At 43.1% G+C, this 23112-nt stretch overlaps 2 protein-coding genes and 1 long non-coding RNA gene across 7 annotated transcripts in view; 2 read left to right on the top strand and 1 right to left on the bottom strand.

The window, feature by feature from the left end:
* The first annotated feature begins 100 nt into the window (after positions 1-100).
* On the top strand, positions 101-14735 carry trpm2 (transient receptor potential cation channel, subfamily M, member 2). 4 transcript variants are annotated; one of them, XM_086219990.1, is made up of 34 exons: positions 101-348; positions 790-896; positions 1983-2056; positions 2171-2339; positions 2419-2599; positions 3059-3222; positions 3304-3484; positions 3581-3642; positions 3707-3907; positions 3985-4087; positions 4726-4847; positions 5051-5422; positions 6379-6507; positions 6605-6734; positions 6856-7001; positions 7700-7812; positions 8523-8621; positions 8791-9007; positions 9245-9363; positions 9457-9589; positions 10049-10220; positions 10313-10493; positions 10567-10748; positions 11084-11216; positions 11492-11579; positions 11716-11800; positions 11885-12027; positions 12122-12186; positions 12372-12401; positions 12487-12573; positions 12646-12724; positions 12809-12910; positions 13686-13802; positions 14017-14735. In XM_086219990.1, exons 2-34 carry the CDS (start codon positions 792-794, stop codon positions 14131-14133), a joined length of 4401 nt encoding a protein of 1466 aa, XP_086076116.1. In that variant the 5' UTR covers positions 101-348; positions 790-791; the 3' UTR covers positions 14134-14735. The 4 variants fall into 4 exon arrangements, with proteins under 4 accessions (XP_086076116.1, XP_086076117.1, XP_086076118.1 ...); XM_086219991.1 differs by having other exon boundaries at positions 12658-12724; XM_086219992.1 differs by having other exon boundaries at positions 11716-11770.
* LOC147251951 (uncharacterized) lies at positions 13051-15253 on the bottom strand. Its single transcript, XR_015118716.1, has 3 exons — positions 15123-15253; positions 14922-15035; positions 13051-13458 (listed from the first exon to the last, which is right to left on the bottom strand). It is a non-coding gene; the product is annotated as an uncharacterized LOC147251951 (long non-coding RNA).
* map3k13 (mitogen-activated protein kinase kinase kinase 13) overlaps positions 15070-23112 on the top strand; it is a 34130-nt gene continuing 26087 nt past the window's right edge. Inside the window, exons 1-2 of one of the 2 annotated variants that reach the window (XM_086219994.1) lie at positions 15070-15204; positions 16355-16485. The gene's annotated coding sequence lies outside the window, so the exon portion shown is untranslated. Of the gene's footprint in view, positions 15205-16354; positions 16486-23038; positions 23058-23112 lie in introns of those variants that run through there. The other variant, XM_086219995.1, reaches the window with a different exon arrangement.

A 23112-nucleotide genomic window follows, 5' to 3' on the forward strand; every position in this document is an offset into this window, starting at 1 on the left:
TTCCTCAGTTGTCCATGGTTAGCACATCAGCTGATGTACAACTCCAATCAGTAACAAGATTCCCTGGTTGGATACTGTTGAGGTGTCACCTGGCAACAAACGCCAGGAGAAAGATATGAAACATTTCCCCTCCACATGCTGACGTATCGGAGCTGTTCCAGCTGCGCGATTCCAGAGGACTTCATGTTGTTGCTGTCGTTTATTCAAGTAAAAGGAGGATCTGAAGGCAGTGAGAAGGCCAAAGTTAGTGGCAGTCATTTTTGTGGGTTTTTACAGACAGCTAGAAACCAGAGAAGCAGGGAAGCGAGAGATCTCTTGTTCCCGGAGTCTGGAAACGTGAACTGAAAGGTAAATGAGAGCTCACATTGTTTTCTCCCCGTCAGTGTGGTCATAAAGTGATTATCTTCGAGAGGAAGCCTCGGACTGAAGGTTGCAAGAGATTCAGATTGTTGTTAGAGGGAGGAGTCGTTCTGCTGGGCAACATAACGAGACTGTTACAGCCTCTGATGAAGCCTCACAGGAGTTTCTAGAATCTGATGTCTGCTGCGGGTGTGTGCGTGTGTATGTGTATGTGTGTGTGTGTGTGTGTGTGTGTGTGTGTGTGTGTGTGTGTGTGTGTGTGCGCGTGTGTGTGTGAGCGAGCGAAGAACAGATAAAGGAGACAAGGTCATATCAGCTTTAAGTTGTTAGTCTCTAGACTGAAGTGTCTATAGATTAGGAGACCAGAACTCTAGAAAGTAGCACATGTTCTCGTGCAGTTGAAGTTTCATCACCTGGTTCCTCCTTCAGAAATGCTGCCTAAATCTGAGATTAAGACTGAACCGCAGCAGGTGATCGAGCACCAACTGCAAAACAAACAACTTCATCTGAACCAAGCGCCTGCTCGGATTGAAAAGGTGGGTGTTTGCTTGCATTTTCCCACACTGATCCAAGTGCTGCTCCACCGCCACCAGTGGGCCCACCGAGAGGGCGAGTTTATGGATTTCTTGTCATTTGAAATAAGCTACGTGTACTTCTCCTGGCACGTTTGATGTTGAAAAACGCACTACAGTGGGATGATGCAAAACTTTTTTTGTGAGAAAGTTATTACAGATAATATCTTTTTAGCTGTATTGAAGTATTACTGCATGCCTTTAATAGGAGAAGGGTATTCCAACAGGTAGTGGTGGATGAGAAAAATGTTGGATGGCTTTTATCCAGTATGCTAATATTTTACAACTAATTTTGGATTATTGTGAATTGTCAAGTTGAAAAAAGCAACATTTTCTTTACTTCTTCATTTGAAAAAGGGCTATAAATCTTGTGACTTTTAAGAACTTGTTCCATGTCTGTATAATTCATTGTTGAATTGTCAAGATGTTATGTGTCTGTCACACAAACGTGGTAGAGGAGGAGCCGCCTCCCTCTGAAATGCACCCTAATCCACACTGCAGCTTCCATAACCGAACTTATTGTTTCTCAAGCAAATTTCTAACGAGTTTCATCGGGAAAAAAAAGAAACAATTGCTCAACTTTCTGCATTATCCACATAAAAGATGGTCACGCTTTGTCTCTGCTGACCCTCAATGGCCAGATTTAGTCAATGCAGTTTTCTCGACATTCAGTTAACCTTCCCTCTTCCCCTGTGTGGAAACCAGTAGCAGGATGATCACACGCTACCTCAGGTGCCCTGTGTCACGTCAGATGCAGTGGTCTATCGATCCGGCGCAGGAAGCTGCTGCTATCTCTCCTGTTAGATGGAGGGCTGGGGTGAGTTTCAGCAGCAGCTGAAGCTCAGCTCTGACATCACTGTTGCAGAGTTCAGCATGAGACAGCACAAATCCTCACCACCGCCGTCTCTCCTCTCGTGATGCTGTCAGTTGTCGGACCAGAGCATAACTGTGCAGCTTGTCTCCGGGATGGGGGAATCACAGCTGATCCAGAGTCTTGCTATTAGTGCTGCCATACCCACGAAGCACTTTCCTCTTTCTCCATCTTTCCAGCTTTTCGCCTTCGCCTCCTGGATCAAAGAGAACATCCATAAGAGGGAATGTTGCTTCTATGAAGAAGATGTCAGGTAGGTTGAGTTGTTGGTTTCAGGACTGACTAGCCTTGTTTATGCTGCAGTGGAGCTTCTAGAAGAGGCATCGCCCCGTCTCTGTGTCACTCCTTCTTCTTGTTTTCCCACCAGCAAAGACGTCTGTAAGTGCGGCTACTCAAAGACCGATCATGCAGATGACGCTATCAAGCCAGAAGACTTCACCGGCGAGATGTGGAACAGACACAGACATATCCGTGAGGTACCCACCGATGCTTTCGGAGACATCTGCTTTGGCGGTTTGGGACAGAGGTCTGCCAAGGTAAAACCATCACCCGTGTAACTGCTGTTTGCTTGGAGAAGATTGCGTGTCTGAGTACTTCATGTTTGTCTGTTGTCAGTATGTTCGAGTGTCCACTGACACAAGCCCTGAAGTCCTGTACCAGTTACTGACCAAACAGTGGAACCTTTCCCCTCCCAACCTACTGATCTCAGTTACCGGAGGAGCCAAGAACTTCTACCTGAGGGCCCGTCTCAAGAACATGTTCCACCGAGGTCTCATCAAAGTGGCCCAGACAACAGGTCAGGTTCCAGTGAACACCGAGCTGTTTCAGCCCACCCGCAGCTGTAGAATAATCATATATGAAACTAATAAGAAATATATAAAAGCCACTGCTAATAACTATTAATGGACCAGCAAATTATAAAACTTCATTTCCAGATGAAATCGTCCTGAAATCCTCTGTTGGTTTACTAGTTTCGTTAAGACTCTTTGAATTGGCCGAGTCTCTTCCTAATCAATCATGTCTGTCTGTGAAAAGACAAATTCAGATTAACTCTTGGCACGTGGCCTCTAGCGCTTCACAACAAGAAAAAGTCCGAGTGGTGCCAAACCAACATGCAACAAATGACAGATTTGTTGATTTTTATTGTTTTATTACTTACATTCACTCTGGGGCGTTGTTGCTGCACGTTCTCCTCTCGTTCATTGATGAATCTGTAATTGATGAATCATCGACTGATGTACTCACCTGTGCTCAGGTGCCTGGATCATCACCGGTGGGACCCACACAGGTGTGATGAAGCATGTAGGCCAGGCGGTGAGGGATTACTCCCTGAGCAGCTCCGTGCAGGGTCAGATCGTGACCATTGGAGTGGCAACGTGGGGAATCATTCACAACAAGGACGCCTTGGTGGATTCACAGGTGCGTGAACACACCAGGGTTCTTCCTTGTGAGCTGACACGTCAGCCTTGTTGACCCCCTCTTCTCCCTTTTCTCTTGCAGGGCTGTTTCCCGGCGCATTACACGATGGACATCAAAGGCCAGGATCATCTGTCCTGCCTTGATAACAACCACACCCACTTCTTGCTGGTGGACGATGGGACCCACGGATGCTACGGCGTGGAGATAGAGCTGCGGAGTCGTCTGGAGAAGTGCATCTCTGGAAAACACCTTGGAAATAAAAGTAGAAAAATACAACAGCCACTACAGCCGTAACAGATCACAAACCCGACGCTGTATTGAATGTATGATATTGATCTTGTCATGATCCCACCTGCAGAGATCGGTGCTACCATCCCAGTGGTGTGTGTCATCCTGGACGGAGGCCCGGGCACTCTGAATGTGAGCCATCATCAGGGGGCTGCTCATGCCTCAGCCTTCGCCTGACTCTCTCTTTCCCCCTCAGACCATCTATAACGCCATGCTGAACGATACTCCCTGTGTGGTGTTGGAGGGTTCTGGAAGAATGGCAGACGTCATCGCTCATGTGGCGGCACTTCCTGTCACCGAGGTGACTATCAGCCTCATCCACCAGCTGATGAAGAAGTTCTTCTGCCAGGAGTACGAACGCTTCTCCGACCTCAACATCATCGAGTGGACGAAGAAGGTAACTGATCTCCTCTGCAGCGTGTTGCTTTTGTAATAAAACCTTGGGTGTAAAAGGTGTCTTGTCCTCGGCGCCAGATTCAGGACATCATCAGGATGTCCCACCTGCTGACTGTGTTCAGAGTGAACATGGACAGCCAGGGAGATGTGGACGTGGCCATTCTTCAAGCTCTCTTTAAAGGTGAGGAAAATTATTTCACAAATATCTCAACAATCTTTAAAAAGTACTAGACAGGTTAAAAAACAAAACAAAACAAAAACACATGGCTTGTCCTTTGACCCATAACCCACTCTCCCATAAAATTTCAACAAAATCGATTTAATAGCCTTGCTGTATCCTGCTAACAGACCGATATTCAAGCACGCACGTAACAAACAAACAAACAAAAGTAAACAGCCAAAAGCCTTCCTGACGCCAGCAGCTGAGAGAACCAAGTGACTTAACTGTGGTCTCAAATGAGCAGAAGTTGGAGAGACGTCTGGATGTGTAATCTCTAGCTGAAGTGCACAGGACTCCTCCCTCAACCACTCTCCTCTTCCCTCTGCAAATGCAGTCATTAGTGCCGTTAACTGATCTGTTGTCTGATAAGCGAAACAAATAAATTTCATTTTTACATCCCTGAAAATCTTTTTTTTGGGGGGGGGGGGGGTCAGATAAAACACAGTTAGTTTCATTTGGAGGAAAAAAATAAAAGAAAGACATTTGCCTACTCAAATTTTCTGATAATCCAAAGACATTAACGGCTATTTTCGTCAATCGGCAATGCCTCAATGGATGATCTTTTGAGTGCTGAGAGTTCATCGAGGTTCTCGCCTCAGCTTCGCGGGCCAGTGAGTCCCTGGGTGAGGAGGGCTGGAGGAGGCAGCTGGAGCTGGCCATAGCCTGGAACCGCGTGGACATGGCCCAGACTGAGATCTTCACAGAGGAGAGCCAATGGAAGGTGAGTCTGAAGATTAGTTTTTTTAAAAAAGCAGCATCATTTTCAGAGAAAATTGAAAAATAAGATTTTGCATTCCAAAAAAAAAAACAGGTTACAAGGCTACTAAATGAATTTTCAATGATGATCTTTCAAATAAATGAGGTTTTAAACAGGAAGAGATTAGTTGTCAAGTTGTGAATGCTGATTGCGCGTTCATCCTCCAGTCCAGTGACCTTCACTGGGCCATGTTCTCTGCCCTGGTTGGCAACAAGCCTGAGTTTGTGAGTCTGCTGCTGGAGAACGGTGTGAGTCTGAGGGACTTCCTCCAGAACGAGGACACTCTCTGCGAGCTCTACAAACAGTTGCCCGGCTGTCTCTTCCTCCGCAAGCTGGCCAAACGGGTCCACAGTTCCCGACGCAGGAACAGGAGGCTGTTTATCATCAAGTCTCGAGTTCACACCCGCCGAGGTGAAAGCGTCGCCATGAGTCACGTGTCGGATGAGGTGCGCCACCTGCTGGGCAGTTTCACCAAGCCCCTCTACCCTCCACCCTCTGTGAAGTACCACTTTAACATGTCCATCGATGATGCTGCATCAGTGAGTCTGCTCATGCATCGTCTACTGATTTGTTGCATGATGAATGACTGTAGTAGAGGAACAACCCAAACCTTTGCGAAATGATGCCTTTGATACCTCAGAACTGATTTGAAAACCTCTAAATAGACCAACATTACCCCCCCCCCCCCCCCCCACCACCACCACCACTTTTATACCGGGCAGAGAGAAAGTGTTACAGCACTGTTACTTGAAAAAGTGTATTTAACATTTCAAGTACTCACAAGTATGCGACTTACACTCAAAATATGTTTTTTTCCCCACCTCTTGCATCACTTTGTGACTTCAGAATGCACAAAGTGCCAGTTGGAAGGTTTAGCTCGAAGCTAACAGCGACTGACGGCTACCAACGGCAAAACTCGCCCCCAAAATTGTACTTTTACAAACTCTTAAGCATATCACCCAGTTTAACCCTCGTCCTCGTCCAATCCCACAAACAGTCACACCTCCAGTTTGGCGCACTCACTCACAGTAGTAAGCATACGTGGCTGCCTCTTTCTCCAGTTTGGAGTCATTTGCTGAGAAATAAATCTTTGGCAAAGAAACCTATGAGAAATAAATCTTTGGTAAAGAAACCTATTTGTGAGTACCACTCTAAAGTATCACTCAGTGTGAGTACCACTCTAAAGTATCACTCAGTGTGAGTACCACTCTAAAACAAGGTGTTTGTGGATATGTAGAGTACCGTTTGTTAAGAATTCAATATTTTCCAACCACTTTTTTTTTTTTTACTGGCAAAGCGAAGAACCTGATAAGACCTTTATATTTATGTTTGTTTTATGAATTACAGAAACTGAGAAAAAGAAAAATCTATGTTTATTCAAAAAATATCACCAGAAGGCTTAGAGAACATGACATCACATAATCCTAAAACCCTTGCTATGGCCCTCAGCCATACTATGGAATTAATTACGGCAACACCTTCACCATCTTTGCAGCTGTCAAAAAGTTCCCAAGCTCCGCTTAGGGAGGAGCACCCAGAAGCTCGGAGGGATCCAGCCACGGACCTCTTCCTTTGGGCCGTTGTCCAGAACAACAGGGAGCTGTCAGAGATTGCCTGGGAGCAGGTAACCACAACACAGACCAGGCGTTAGAACAGTTATGTTGTGTGTGCATGTACATCAGCGTGTGTGTGTGTGTGTGTGTGTGTGTGTGTGTCTCTAGTGTAGAGACTGCATGTCCTCTGCTCTGGCTGCCAGTAAGATCCTGAAGAAGATGGCTACTGAGGAAAGTGATGCAGACGAGGGGCTGATTATGCTGCAGCTCGCAAATCACTACGAGAACCATGCTATCGGTAAATCCACCGATGTGGTTAGTGATGTATAGAGAGAGATCACGAGGTTGGACTTGTTCATTGTGCGTGTGTGTGTGTGTGTGTGTGTGTGTGTGTGCGCGCGTGTGTGTGCATGTGTCAGGTGTGTTCAGCCAGTGTTACAACAGTGACGGGGAGAGGGCCAAGAAGCTGCTGGTGCGTGTGTCACCGTTGTGGGGCGGGACGACGTGCCTGAGGCTGGCGCTGGAGGCTGATGATAAGAGCTTCGTGGCCCTGTCAGGTGTTCAGGTGGAGCAGACGTCTGGATATGAATCCCGCTCACACTCCCCGGCTTAGAAAACATCCCAGTTACACCACCCTCACTTTCTCTCCCTCTCACGTCGCAGAGCTTGATCAAAACGGACACTTTACATAATATTTACGTGTGAATGCAACTTTCTGATATTTTTCAGCAACATTTACCACACACAAACTGCACGATACATTTCATCATATGAATATGGATAAACTTATTTAGAATTTATGCATGAGTCATTGGTATGAAATCCCAACGATGCTCAGGTGGTATGAATACTCATTAAAATTCCTATCTAGACTGACGCTTTAAAGTATCATTCTATGTATTTGTTCTAGCTACATGATATCCTTTTGTTCGTCTGCATATTCATTTAGAAGAGCATGAGGTTAATTCTCACCAAGGTCAAATCTGTCATCGCAACATCTGGTGGCGACAGGATACTACAAGTTGTTGTTGTTTTTAGATTCACTCCTAGTTTGTTAACGAAATCTGAATTTTTTCCTGTTGCCTTTGACATTGCAGATGTTTTTTCCTGGTTTTGACCTCACTCACTCACTCACACACACACACACACAAACACACACACACACACACACACACACGGTCTTGTTTCGCTGTGTTTTTGTGAACTATTTCAGGGGTCCTGTGAAGGATGAGGCCTATGAATACGGTTGTCTGTGTCTTCCAGGCTCTTCTGACTCAGATCTGGTGCGGGGAGCTTTCAGTGGACAATCCTGTATGGAGAGTCCTGATCTCGATGATCTTCTTCCCGCTTATCTACACCTGCTTCTTGACTTTCAGGCGAGCCCCTCGACCTGCTGCAATCTGTCTTCTGGCAATGTTCCGACGACTAAGAGGATAGTTTCTGGGAAATAGCTCTGGAAATGCAGCGAGTCGGATGAGAAGTTTGGCATCCTCTCGTATTACGGGAGTGAGTTTGAGCCTGGAGCCAGCAGAGTTTAACACGAAGACTGACGACGGGGAAAAACAGCGTCATTTATTTGTTTGGCTCTGCAAATAATTTGTGCGCATCATCCTCTGGTCTACTTTGTGGTTGTGGTTTTCCAGCTACGTAGCCTGTGTAGCAGGAAATGACAGAGTTAATAGAATCGGTATTGATTTCCTCCTCTCTCTTAGCAAGAAATCAGAGAAGAATTCTTTCAAAATATTCCGCACCAACAGTAGCACAGTACCCATGGCATTAAAAATGAATGTTGAATTATTTTACTGACACATTTTTCTTGTGCCTTTGTAAACCGGGCTCGGCTCGTGGCGCCAACATATAACATATTAACAAATAGGGGGAAACTTTGTGATAGTGTCTGATTGCCTTGATCTGATAGTTGTTTTCATGCAACATTGATGTTTTAAGGCCATAAACAAAATCTTGTTTTCCAGGATTACCTTTGTGTAAATATAGAAAATATTCCACACACTAGATCTCAGCGGCGTGTCAAAGTCATAAGAAGTAATAAAGTGTTTCTTACTGCATCGTCTATGGTTCTCTTTAGACGGGATGAAGTCATCCAGAGGGAAACGGCAAAAAAGGAGGAGATAAAGACAGTGGAGAGCGTCACAGGAAGTGTGCTTCGAACAAAATCTCGGGGCCTGTGAGTAGACACGGAACCCTGGGTTCTGTCAGGCTCTGTGATACCCTTCCTAACCACCTCCCCGCCCCAACCCCATACACACACACACACACACACACACACACACACACACACACACACACACACACACACACACACACACCAGCTATTATTATTATTGTTTCCACAGTGACGCCAGCAGAGAGAAGTCTCTGGAAAGCTGGTCCAGACTGGTGGGCCTGTTCACCTCTCCTCAGGTCAAGTTCTACTGGAACATCGTGTCATATTTCGCCTTCCTCCTCTTGTTCGCTGTGGTTGTGATGATGGATTTTCAGGCCACTCCCTCTGCTGCGGAGTTGCTTCTGTACGTCTGGCTGTTCTCACTGGTGTGTGAGGAGATCAGACAGGTGAGCGACTGATTGGAAACACACACACATCAAAAAGAGAAATCACCTCGATGAAATCAGCTTTGTTTGAAGGAAAGGAAAACTGAGAAGGAAACAAACTGACGATTAATAAATGATAGATTGCAGGTTTCAAGCTGCATCAAAGTTCTTCTCCGTCATATTTTATTGCCAGAAAGAAGTTGACATATACCGGCGTCTGTAATGCTGCTGTTATTGATTTGTGTTTTTCAATCTCAGTTGTTCTATGATCCTGATGGTTTTGGATTTCGTAAGAAAGCCAGGATGTACATCAATGATCTCTGGAATATCCTTGACGTACTATCCATCCTGCTCTTTGTTATCGGCCTGGCATTTAGGTATGTTTCCTCTCCTTCAGAGAGTCCAGAATAACATATCGTGCAGCAGAGGTGCCCTCCATCTCTGAGTCACTGTGTTTTTTTCTATTTCAGGCTAACAACTGAGCTCTTCTATGCCGGTAAAATCCTCCTCTGCATCGACTTTGTGGTCTTCTGCCTCCGTCTCATGGCCATCTTCACCATCAGTAGGACTCTGGGACCAAAGATCATCATAGTCAGGAGAATGGTGGGAGGATCAAGGAGGGTCACGTGCATTTATGACCAAATCTGACACGAGAGCACAAAACGCTGCTCGCTTGAACGCCTTTTATCTCTATGTGGTGTCTGCAGATGAGATGTCGCATTTTTCTCTTGTAAAACCATTTAAACAGGTTTGAATGCATCATCTGTTACAGACGTGACGCTTGTGGCGGGGTTCAGGGGCACAACCTCATGGGATTTTATATTGAAATACGTAGCTCTGGAGTGCAACTAAATAGTAGATGAGGTTTTCAAGGATACTGGCGGAAGCTTGTAAGAAACAGCTGCAAATATAAATGTTGTCCAGAAGAATGCGTCTGTTGATGTCCAGACGAAAGGGATTAAATACTGATGAAAATGTAACTCTGCAAAGGTCCCGCATCAGAAGTTTAAGTATTCAATGAAGCGTTTCTGTCTTTAAACTGCATCTCCGTCTGTCCTCCAGATGATGGATTTGTTCTTCTTCATGTTCCTGCTGAGTATCTGGGTGGTGGCGTACGGCGTCGCCAAACAAGGCATCCTCATCCACAATGACATTCGACTGGACTGGATTGTGCGGGGAGCTATTTACGAGCCGTACCTCATCATATTTGGGAACGTCCCCTCAAATATTGACTGTGAGTGGACGTGAAAATTCACTTGTTACGGAATTATATTTTCTTCAATGAAAAAGCTCTGGTTTCTAATTTACCTTGAATTGCACATTCAGATGCCGCGTTTGACATCAACTCCTGCAGCATGAACGGCACCGACCCTCTGAAGCCCAAGTGTCCCGTGCTGAACGAAAACCAAATGCCAGCCTTCCCCGAGTGGCTCACCATCATCATGCTGTGTGTTTACTTGCTCTTCGCCAACATACTGCTGCTCAACCTGCTGATAGCCATCTTCAAGTGAGTCCCCGTCTGTGTCATTTCATTCAGCCATTCATAATAATTTTAAATGACCCACGTCACCTCGTCACAGCTTCACGTTCGAGGAAGTGCAGGACAACACGGACAGAATATGGAAGTTCCAAAGATACGAGCTAATTAAGGAGTACCACAGCCGCCCCACCGCTCCTCCTCCGTTTATTATCTTCAGCCATATTTACCGCATCATCAGGAACGTGGTGCTCTGCAGGCCCCCCTTTCAACCCAAAGAGTTCAGTAAGTAACTGCACTGTGAAATTATTCCGATTCTACTCCAAAGTGCATGCACGAGGAAGATGATTGTTGATTATTTTCAAGTTTTGTTTTGGCAGTTTCTTGTATTTAATTTTATGTTTTATCAAATTGTGAGAAATTGTAAACACCCTCAAAATCACACTTCACCCAAAACACACAATAGTGGCTTTGAGCTCACAAAGGAGTCCCCCCCCCGCTGCATCACATCTTGGTGACTGCAGAAGCTCAAACAAGCATGAAGGATATATTCTGAGGACTTGAAAGGCAACAAAACACTTTTTTGGGTGAGGTGTCACTTTACTTTTTCTGTTTATTAGAGGATGAGCTTCCTCAGATAGAGGAGGAGGAGCTGCTCTCCTGGGAAGCCTTGATGAAGGACAGATACCTGGTGTCGAGTCAGGAGGAGCAGAGTCAGACAACAGAGCATCGCATCCTGGATACGGCACAAAAGTATGCTGCTCAGCATAAAACGATCTTGTTTTCTACTTAAAAAGAGCAAAGAGCAAATATTTTAGTTTTTGTTACAGTTTTTATTCTCTTCTCATCAGGATTCTTAAAATTGATCCGTAACCCATGAAGGAAAATTATTTTTGTAATAACTGTGATTAATCGCTTAAGACTGGTTTAGATGTCCTCATTTGACTAAACATGGCGAGTATGTTGTACAGTCTGAGATTAATATTCAGCTAATACCAGATGTCTGCTCTGCTTTTTTGTTTCTTGAGGGTAACCACCATAATTGATCATCTGGAGAGCGAAGAGGAGATGAGCGCTATTGCCATGATGAAAAGACTGGAACGGCTGGAGGAGCAGGTTGTGACCTGATTTGTAGTTGTCACCCATGTTGTACTTGTCTGTTTGTTGAATTTTATCTCCACACAGTTTACATGAAAAATCCTCAACAGATGCCATAAGCAGCGTCTGACCTAATTATAATTTGTCTCGTCAGGTTGTCGAGTCAGGCAAAGCCCTGCAGTGGATTATGGACAGTTTGAAATCAAAAGGTTTTGCAGCGAAAAGAACGGAATCACTGAGTCAGCGAACAAACTCTTCTGTCCTTGTTCATTTACTGAACACTGTCTCAAAATGTGACATGACAAAATCTCTGTTAATCGCAGAATTGGTGGTCAACGAGACAGAAGCTTTGAGAAATACGTCCGACAAAGAGAAAGTCAGGTACCACGTGAAGGCCCGTCAGTTCCACTACCCCAACAGCAAACAGACTCGCTTCCCTGTGCCTGAGGAGAAGGTGCCATGGGAGGTATTTACCATAAATTTCTACCCACTGCTGGTTCTCACTGCATAAAATCAGGCTTTGGATTCATGGCTTCTTTTTTTCCATGTCCTGTTTTTAGGTCAGCTTCAGCTCATACATGCCGCCCTATTATTGCTCTGAGAGTGATGGCGAGCACGTGGATGGGTACGTTTAGATGATCAGACGCTACAGAAGTCTTTGTTCTGTTCAACTGGGGGTTTATGATCCAGAGACACATGAATTCCTGCTTAAAGCTGAAATTTTTCAACTTAACTCATCTAAACAAACCCTGCATGCGCCATCAGATTCTGAGCCTTATATGTCTTTAATTGAATTCTTTCTCTTTACAGATCAGAATCTGAAGCCTTAGATAATTACAGGTATGATACCAGATAAGGTGCACAGGCTGTCTGATAGCACTCGTACTGATGTCTAATATGTCTCTGATTTCCTGACTGTCATCAGAAACCCTGGAGGGAGGACAGGCATCAGGGGACGAGGTTCACTCAGCCATCTGGGTCCAAATTTGCATGTAGACCTAATATTAACGCGGTAGGTCATGACCTCACAGAACTAAGATGGTTGATTTCATTCACGTGTGACTTAAGAATTTGTTATTTTTAGCTGGCGAGACAGTGAGAGATCTGTTTTGGAGTTTCTAGCAGTTGAAGACCAGCACCAAAAAACCTTTGTTCTACCTGGAGTGAGTCCACTTGTTGATCCATGTCATGATTTACCTGTTTCAGCTGGTCATGGCACATGGTCATTGTTACTTTAACCCTCTCAGGGACCATCCCAGTCTGACAATCAACTGCCAGTAATTTTGATGAGAACCCTGGGGAAGAAGCTGTTTGAAAAAATAAAGGAAAAATTAGCAGAAGGAACAACGGTATGTTTGTTTCACACTTAAGTTTGACATTCTCAAGGTAGAGGTTTTCTGCAAGGAATATGGAGAAAATTGCATTCAGTTAAAAGGTTAGTGCATACAGAGGTTATCATTAGCACTTCTGACAACTGAAGGGTCCCCTAGTTTTATGAATAAGTACATGCAATGACTACAGCAACAAAAACAGACATATAATTGAAGAAATCTAAAGGTCCCAGGCTTGATCCCTGAGGAACTCCTAGGTCAAAGAGAGCCTGGTCATTCATCTCCAACCTGTAGTTGGATGATGTCCAGTGACTAGAATCCAACATCAGAGCATCTAATTCCAACTCAAATATAATACAGAATTGTGACATTGCTATTTGAGCAATTATATTCAAAATTCAACATCCACACAGGCGGCATGGCTCAGGGGTAGAGTGGCCGTCTAGCAACTGAAGGGTCGCTGGTTCGATCCTCGACCCCGGTGACCATGTTGAAGTGTCCTTGAGCAAGATACCGGACCCATAATTGCTCCTGATGAGTAGGTTGGCGCCTTGCATGGCATTCACCTGAATGGGTGAATGAGATGACATCATAAAATGCTTTGAGTGCCGCTAAGGTAGAAAAGCGCTATATAAATTTGAGTCCATTTACAAAACATTGAATTTAAGGTCGCTCAGTTTCAGAGATTTTCAAAATCAAATCACCTCCATCCACCTTGTTACTTAAACCAAATAAATGTATGACGATTAAATCAAAGTGTTTTCTTGAGAGTGTTTTGTGTTACTATGTGCAGGTATTTGAAGGTTACGTGGACGACAACAGGAACACAGACAACGCTTGGTTGGAAACCAATGTCCTAAACCTCCACCTGCCCGCAAGAAGCCCGGATACACAAGATATCAACAACATGGTGAAAGCATGAGTATTTTATTGTTTTTTGTTGTTTTTGTTTGGTTTTATGTTGTTTTTTTAAAGAAGAGCATCTAGTAATTTATGCATTTCTATGCGTTTTTATGTTATTTATTCTGATACGTTTCCTCTGCGTTTTCATGATATTTGGGTATGAAATTCAGGTCCCCCTTCGATGGATGTATAAATGTATTTTTTGATGGTGTCCTTGTTAGGTGGCATGCAACCAAGGTCCTCTTCAGTGGCAGGAGGTGAGCAGCAAAACCAGACTTTGCTCCAACCAAAGACACATGCTGCAGCGGGTTGCGGAGCTGCACAACAGGAAGTTCTGACCACGGCGTTGTAGCGGTGAATGAACACCTCCGTCCACAGGGTCTCCTCTGCCCGCATTAGATTAGATTAGATTAGATTAGATAAAGTTGAATCTAATCTAATCTAATCTAATGTGGCCTTTACCAAGTCTTACATATATTAAATCAATTGCACTGAACGCACTTCAAGTCATCAAAAATGCACGTTATTCATCAAGGGTTACGTGACCACAAACTGTATAGTTCCTAGATGTGTAAGGGACATTCACACATCAACTACACTCTTGAGCTTCTTTATACATCATAGTACATTTATCTGGCTGAAGCTGGCTACACAGTAGATTTGTGTTTGTGAAATACACACAAATAATTATCTTTGGTATTAACTTGTCTCGAGGGAAAATTCCCAACTCTATAAATTTGCTAAAATTAGCTTTAGCATGTCAAGCTGCAATATGAAACTATGCAATACAATAATGTAATATAAAACCCCAAATCATACAATCCTCTTTTGATACTTCCTGCTGCCTCTTCATCTGAATGTAGGACTTGAAACTGTTTTTGAGTCAACGTTATTTCCTCCTTCAAAGATCACCAGTTCCACCATTAAAATATTATCTGTCAACTTCCTTGAATGTTTCATGTGTGGTCTTTGAATAATAAAGCCCACTTTGGACTCCATGATTCTACTAACTGAAGCGTCTTCGAGCTTTATCCTCTTACACTATCCTGCAAAAGTTAAGGAGCAACGTGACAAACGCGTTGGTAGATTAAACTGCTTTGTTTTTATATCTGCTCTCCACTCTTACCTGCACCTGTCATGCAGCATTGCAGCAGTTTCATCGTAGCTTGTGGACGCGCTCATTGGTTCAGGTGGAGTATCGGTTTCACACCCTCCTCATTCCCCTGCTGGTTTTCCTTCACTGGAAAAAAAAAAAAAAAAAAATTGTCACAAGACATCATGCTCCACCAGGGTGAACAGGTTCAGAAATATTACTCATAAAAATCACCGGTAAGAGGAAATGTCTGCCTGCACCGAAACATCTCCTGGTCCTCTGTGCTGTATGAAGACTTAACATCAACACTTTTACGGTAATTATTATTGTTTGTCTTGTATTTCGCCGGCGGCGCAGCGTCATTGAGAAACAGCTATTTTTATCTACAGAAGTCAAGAGAGGAGCAGAGGCAGGAGCTCCCACTCTGATCCTATTTCTTGATACGAAGTGTGGCTGAGTGAGTCAGTCACGTACTGTTGAACCGAAGTTTTATGATGGTTGTTCACGTATATCAGTATGATGATGATGATGATTGTTGTTGTTGTTGTTGTTGTTGTTGTTATTATTATTATTATTATTATTATTATTATTATTATTATTACTAACAATTGTTTGGGTTGTGTGGAAAAACTGAAACAAAACAAACAAAAAATAATCTCTATTTTTTTCATTTGCCAACAACTTGTTATGGTTTGACCTTCAGATATAACTGCTAAAAGTAGTTATTTGTTGTCTCCATGAAAGTATGCTGATTATCAATTAGATTAATACAGTTTTATCTTTTACTTTTTGACATGATAGCACAAAAAATACCATTGCATTGATTGCAGTGACACTGTGTGTGACAATAGCATCATGCTAAAAATGAAGCAGCTAACTGGAATGCAGCCACAGTGTCATTCACTCAAGTGCTCAGAGGCTTTGCCATGTATTAAAATATTCTATATTAATATAGAATATTATAATGTTCTTTTGTGAAAATAATTCAACCTGGGAGATGGAGCCTGAGAAGGGGCCGGAGTTCAAAAAGAAAGAAAGAGGGAAGCTACAGTGGCACCCCGGCTCCTAAGACTTTGCTTTGTTTTCTTCCTTTGCTTCTTTTATTAATTTATTTCTTTTTAAAGGATTCAAATTCAGAATGTTACAAATGCTCTCATTTAAGAAAAACAATAACAGCCTGGGTTATCTGAACTGGAGGACACTTCGTTATCCTCAGACACAATAAAATGAAAGATTAGCAATTTTTATAATATTCTGACAAGAGAGGGTCAATCTTCTTTCCAATTGCCAAAGAAGATATGGGAGAATAATAAGTGCCTTGCTTCAATCTGTCTTGATTAATGAAGCGCTGACTCTGGGGATACCGCTCATACAACGACTGACACTAGCTTGCTGAGAGGAACACGAGTATGAGAATTCAGTACTTTAATAGACGATCTTTGTGACGTGTGCGCCCGGGGTTACAGGTGTACGGGTTCGGAGTGTCCGGAAGTGACGTCTGATTCTCACAAGACTCATCGGATTGGACAGTAAATAGATGGACCGAGGGAGCTACAGAGCTGGCGGACGTCTCTGACATCGTCAACGGAGCTAAAAGGTAATAAAATAGCTTTTGTTGGTAGCGTTTACTGACATTTAGAGCTTAATGGTGTAAAGTAGAAGCTTTGTATGTGTGGAGTTGGACTAGGATGCGTGAGTTTTGATTGCGGAATGAAGCTAACTGTGCTGACCACAGGCTGGGGCAGCTGTCAGGCAGCTACAACTGTTTATGAATTGATTTCAAGGCAAAAATAAAAGACAGTCGAGAGGCGGAGTGGACGGAGAAAAGCTCCAATCCGTTTGTCAAGCGTCTTTTCCAAATAAAATAAAATAAACATGTATTAAAGGTTCCGATTTGATATTCGCCTTCATTATGTAACCAAGTGTGACCATGTTGATGAACAGCTTCTGGACTCCACACACAATCGCTTTTCTGGCCTGTTTAACCAGTAGAAGACTGAAATTACAGGCTTCTGTGTGCTGTTGCAGCAGTGGAGGTTAAATTATAGTGACCGATGAAGGAAAGTTTGTTTTTTGAGGTTGTTTAAATATACTATTGTGAGGTATTTTGACGACGTGGCTAAGATTCAGAAGCATATGATCCCTACCTTGCACAGGTGGATTTTACTGCTTCTCAGCAAATTATCTATCCCTTTATTGTTTATCATCTTTACCCACTACAGGGTGTTTTAAACGCGTTTGTTAGGGTTCAATATTGTTTTAGTTCGTTTAAACCTAATTGTCTTTTAAGGAGGCAAAAGATCGAAGGGGAAAGTTAATATAAGCCCTCATTATAATATCTTACGACTCATAAAAAAGCACCACAAACTAAACAAGGAGCCAGAAGCACAGAAGAACTAATTATGTACATTAGAGGTGTTCTATAATGTCAGCATGTTATCATTATCAGCAGATACTGGTCATTTCTAAACTCCACAGCTTGGTATATCTGTATCGGTTGAGTAACAGGCTTTGCCAAGTGTTTTGGAGATAAAGATAACCATAACTCTTTCAAACAAAGAGTGTTCACGTGTTGTTAATATGACTCTCGTATAAACTTGTTTTTATATAGATAATAATGATATTTGTAAATATTGGCTATCAAAAAATCCAGAATTGCACATCCCTCATGTGCACACTACATATCTGATACCATGTAATTCCTTGAGTAGTTTTTCATTCTAGTTTTTTTTTGTTTTTTGTTTTTTTTCCCCAATCAAAAATTTCAAACACTTGGTTATAGGGAAGGATCAGCTGATTGTATTTGTCAGTCTGGGGTTTTGGACTGATGTTTGCTTACCTTGTTGAAATAAGAGCAGATTGGATTGCAGACCATTTTTTCTTACTGCAGAGCAATTCAGTTGTTCCACATACACATTGGATTTTTTTTAGTAACTGATGTACTGGAAGCTATTATTTACGAAGAACTGTGTCAGCAGACCCCAGTTGTTAAAGGATATGGATCCGGATCAGTGGCAAGTAAAACGCAACTTGATTGTAACATCCTGTATTTCCATCCATCCATCCATTTTCTACCAGTTATCCTGTTAAGGATCGCAGGGGGGGTGGAGCCTATCCCAGCAGCCTTCGGGCGAGAGGCGGGGTTCACCCTGGATGGGTCACCAGTCCATCACAGGGCCAACACATAGAGACAAACAACCATTCACACTCACAGCCACACCTACGGTCAATTTAGAGTATCAATCAGCCTCGTCCCCTCTTGATGTCTTTGGACTGTGGGAGGAAGCTGGAGTACCAGAGAGAACCCACACAGGAACAGGGAGAACATGGAGACTCACACAGAAAGATCCTGTACCCAAGCCGGGGCTCAAACCCGGAACCTTCTTGCTGTGTGGCGACAGTGCTGACCACTGCACCACCGTGCAGCCAATCCTGTATTTCAAATTGACAAACATTTACAGTTTTTATATCTCAATATGAAAATGAAAGTGCGTGTCGCTCTGCTGGTCAGCACAGCCTAAAAAAAACTCTCCTCCAAGTTGTGCAATATTTTATTACTATGGTTTAGATATTAATCTGAGTAAATTTAGAAATGAGGAGATGAGTCAGTTAACAAACACCACCTGCGCACAGCTTTATTATCATTATTATTATTATTTTATTATTATGGGATTTCTTTCGCTAGTGTCCTTATAAACTGGCAGTGGGTTCACAGGTGATCGGGCTCTTCTGTCTTATAGTATCTGATGTTCTTGGTGAACCCCATGAGGACTTGATGTCACAACTGATTTATGGTTTGACTGTTCGTCATTTCTCACCGCCGACATACTCTGACAGTCAGTCAGCGGGTGAAAGCGCTGCCTGTGTGACTGCTGGATGCTGTGTGCTGTCACCGCTGCGAGTATTGCATTCCAGCCTCTTTGTGCTGAGTAGGACGTTTCCAGCAAATGTTCACGTGTGTTGCTAATGGCTTCGCCTCTCTTGTAACTGCTGCCAGGCTCTGGTGCAGTTACAGGTCAGCAGCAGCCGCAGCAATCAGCCAAATGTAGCGCCCCCCCCCCCCCCGACACACACACACACAAACACTGACAGCATGAAGAAGGCTATACCTCTTTGAAGCTCTTTGTATGTCCTAACTATGGCATGAAGACACCCAACACCAGGTTTGTAGCAAATGTGAACGTGTGTGTGTGTGTGTGTGTGTGTGTGTGTGTGTGTGTGTATACTGTGACAGGAAGGGTCTTGTAATAAATATACATAAAAACATAAATAATCTGAGTGTTTGAAAGAATGAGCTCAGCAGTGCATAAACTTGAGCTGAAATTATATCAAACTACAAATGAACAGTGGTGAAATTAACAACTGTTTTCTTATAATACAAATTGTACTACATCTATTTATTTACCTTAACATTTGATGGACCTTATGGTGGTCAAAATTTGGTGCCCAGCTCCTCTTTGGGCAGCACTGAAATAGTGCAGAGTGTTTTCCATTGAAATCATACAATGGTTATTTTTTATTTTATTTTATTTTTTTTTTACATTTATCAGTGCATCAATAAATAATTAAGGTACTTACTTGAATTAATATAAGTGAATTTAAATTACTAATAAATGTTTTCTGGGAAGCCAGAAGTGGATCCTTTAAAAAAAAAAAAAACAAAAAAAAACATCGATAAATCACAAAAACAAATCTGCTTTTGTTTTCTTACATTACATATTGGGATTTAATGCTTCAGGATGAAATATTACTTCAGTCCACCTTAAAAGTTACTCTTGAATCTAAATTATAGATTATAAGTGAGTAATATTAGATAGGCATCAGAGCCCTACTATTGAAAGATGACCAAAAGAATTGTTGGTTTCTGTCTTTTTTGGTGGGATTTTTATTGAAGGAAAACTAACAGTAACATCAGCTGCATCCTCTTGGGGGAAAAAACAACAATACAAAACAGGCTGACGCTGTTGCATAGCAACATCCTGGTAACGCTGCTTATCTTCTCTGAGCGACGCATCCTGAGTCAAGCAGAGCGTCATCAGAGGAAGGGCACGGTTGAGGCTAGCACACAGACAGTAAGTTGTCTTTATGTAAGTGACATGTGGCTTTGCAGCTGGTCTCAGAGCACTAATCCGGGCCTGGAGACCCGAGTGACCAGACTGGTTCATTTTGGGTCATTCATGGTCATTCTTTTGATGACAGTTATATACTAACCCTGGTGGAGGCCTAGCGCAGCCATCAGGTGGCGGGTGTCAGGACAGAGTGACCGTGAGGGAGCATGCTCAGTAACCAGGGGACATGGCAAAATGTTCTCAGTGCACATTTGCCTGTTGATGCAGTTTGGAAATCATCATTTCTGTTTGTAAGAAGTTGGCGGCGACATTACTAGATTCATCATTCTTTTCCTTTCCCTGCATAATGAAGCCAGATTTTTATCTATTACACTTTCAAAGAATCCTTCAAGTAAAATCTCCCTGTAAAACTTGAATTCTTCCATTTTCATGGGAATGAAGCGTTTAGTATGACAAAAGTATAAATTTACCCAGAATCCACAGCAAATCGATCCTCCAAAAAAGAAATGCAACAAAGCAGCTTTGTACAACCCGGAAATTTGTCCAAAGCTGATGACCTGATCTGATGACAAGTAAATTCTATTGGCATGTTTGTGCCAAACTCATCCCTCTCAGGTCCGCTGGCGTTTTTTTGTGGTTTTGGCTAATGGATGCTGTTTAAAATGGACTCACAAAGGTTTATGTGCTGAATGGTCACATCGCGTGCAGCTCAGCAGTTGAAGGGCAGTTGAGTGGAAAAAGCCAAACAAACGTTTGGCTGAAAGAGGAATATGAACATGAATGTCTTGCTCCCTTCACTCTCTCTCTCTCTCTCTCTCTTGCTTGCTCTCTCTATCCTCTTACGGACTCCCCCTCTCTCCTCCTCTCGTATCCCTCGGGCCTCTCCTCCTTTCCTTCCCTCTGACAGACATTTCTGTAATGACACTGTCTGATTTCCACAGGCTCGGCCTCCATGCCATCCTTAGCCTATTATACGCCACACGCAGGGCCAGCTTGTCACACCGAGAGCCTGCCTGGCTCGCCTCACATCTATATCAGACCTCTAAATGCCAATAATGACAACTCGGCTTCATTAACAAAGTAAGCCCCCCCACCCCCACCCCCTGTTCTGTTGGCTTTCCTGCAGATAGTTGCCCTTTGCCAACAGTTTATTGGACACCATCCCAGACGCTCTGCTGGTCAGCCTGAGTGAGGATTGGGATTCTGTTGAGAAGTGGGTTAAGCCACACATCTCTTTATATTTGGGCGGGGGCATTTCATTTGTGAGCTTTGGGGGGGGGCGGGGGCTTAAGTCCGCATTGTTGAACCATGAGTGTGCCTGCTGAGATTACACAGGCTTTACTTACTGGAGCAATAGTGGGTGGGAAAAATTATAAATTGGTCTGCACTGTTAGAATTTTAAATGTCGTATGAAACTATTAATACCTGGTTTGGTGTAGAAAGCCTGTTTTACATGGGAATGTGCAGTTGCTGTGGGTGCCTTTCTTAAGTTTTTTGTTCGTGTGTGCATGCATGTACTGTATTTACGCAAGTGCACATAGCATTGAATGTACAGCTCTCTTGTGATGTGTCTGCTAGCCGAGCTTCTATAATTACCACAGCCTGCAGCGCCTCATGGGAAGCATATTAACACACACGAGTGGAGGAGAGAGAGAGCACATGCACAAGTCTGCTGGAGTGTGTTTGCAGTATCGCTGACATGTGCATGTGTTGGCATCTGTAGATTAATGTATGTTTACCATAGAGCACGATATAAAGCATGTGGTCCAGGAGTAAGGCTTGTTCAAAAAGAAGCTGGAGGAGCAGGAAGTTGCCCCATTTAAACTGAGTCAGTAGTAAGAAGTTTTGAAGAAAGAATCAATTGTTAACATAGTGTGAGAAAATCATTTTTCATAGCATGGATCACCTGATCTCCTTTAAGGCCCATGTAATATTTTCTGTGTAAAGTTGTCGTAAAAATTTTGACCACTTCCAGGAACTTCAAAGATAATTTCCTTGATGGGCATATATGGAAAAGTCTCTCATGTAGTAGTAGTTCATGATACTACAGTATACCATGACAACGGTGTACATGTCATCTCAAATATCCGAGAAATGAATGAAACTGCAGCACCTCTTCTTTTGTTAATTTCTACTAAACATAAACAGCTAGAACCCACCCATGTTTATTGTAAATCAGTCTGGTATGTAAAGAAAAACTAGAATCAGAATCAGAATCTAGCACAGACCTCTGCAAAGCCAAAATACTGAAATAAACTCTTATAAGGAGTCGCACAAAATCCCACGCGGTAATATACGTAGTCACAGTATATTCGCAGTGAAACGTTCCTGACAAATTAATGAAAATGTAAAAACAAAATTTTGTCTTGCAGTGTCAAAGAAACGTAAAGAAATGTTTCCAAACATGGTAGAAACATGGCTGAATTGATTTTTGTTCTCCACATAAACATCCACGTTCTTTTCCTGAGTATAAATGAAAAAAAAAGAGCCCAACTAAATTTATAGGTTCAATTTTGGTTCAAGCAGCTCCCCTCTAGGTACACATAACCTTCCATTTTGGACTTAAAAACGTCATAGAATAATTCTCTCTCTCTCTCTCTCTCTCTCTCTTTTTTTTTTTAACCCTACTCCTTGTTTACAGTTTATACTTTCATGTAGAGTAGAGCTCAACCAGTGACAGGGAAGGAGGAGGTGAAGTGTGACGGACGTGACATCCCAGCACGTGCTGGTTTCCTCCCACCTCGCTAATTCTCTCTAGTGAAATGATAAAAACCCTGGAGAGCCTTCATAATATGTTACGTTATCTAAGACTATTTGTTGTGTCCGGCATTATAGCTCCGCACGCAATCCGGTAAATCGTGCTGCGGATTACCAGGTGCATACAGTTGGTCGTGAGAACGGCACAGCCTGGCTCGTGTCTGCTGCTGCTGCTGCTCCTCATCTGTTTGCTCCTGCAGTCGGCTGATAGAAGAGCGGGCCAGGATGGATGGATTGTTGTGGCTTGGGCTGGATCCTCTGCGAGCATCGGAACAGTCATTGTTATGTAATTTCCTCTCGACACAGATTGGTCGGGCCGTGGGTTGTTGGTGGGCTCAGCACGGTAATCTCACAAGCATTATCAGCCTCTCAGAGTCAGATGGTGTTATGTGCAGGAC

The sequence above is a fragment of the Aulostomus chinensis genome, chromosome 12 (assembly GCF_037954235.1).
Source record: "Aulostomus chinensis isolate RoL2024-O1b breed Wild chromosome 12, RoL_Achi_v1.0, whole genome shotgun sequence".
NCBI lineage: Eukaryota > Metazoa > Chordata > Actinopteri > Syngnathiformes > Aulostomidae > Aulostomus > Aulostomus chinensis.

Bases quoted from the DNA above. Each gene is read 5' to 3' on its own strand.
- trpm2 (XM_086219990.1), top strand. From the start codon at position 792: ATGCTGCCTAAATCTGAGATTAAGACTGAACCGCAGCAGGTGATCGAG. The intron at 897-1,982 runs GTGGGTGTTTGC...CCATCTTTCCAG, and splicing joins CGCCTGCTCGGATTGAAAAG to CTTTTCGCCTTCGCCTCCTG. The intron at 10,221-10,312 runs GTGAGTGGACGT...TTGCACATTCAG, and splicing joins CGTCCCCTCAAATATTGACT to ATGCCGCGTTTGACATCAAC.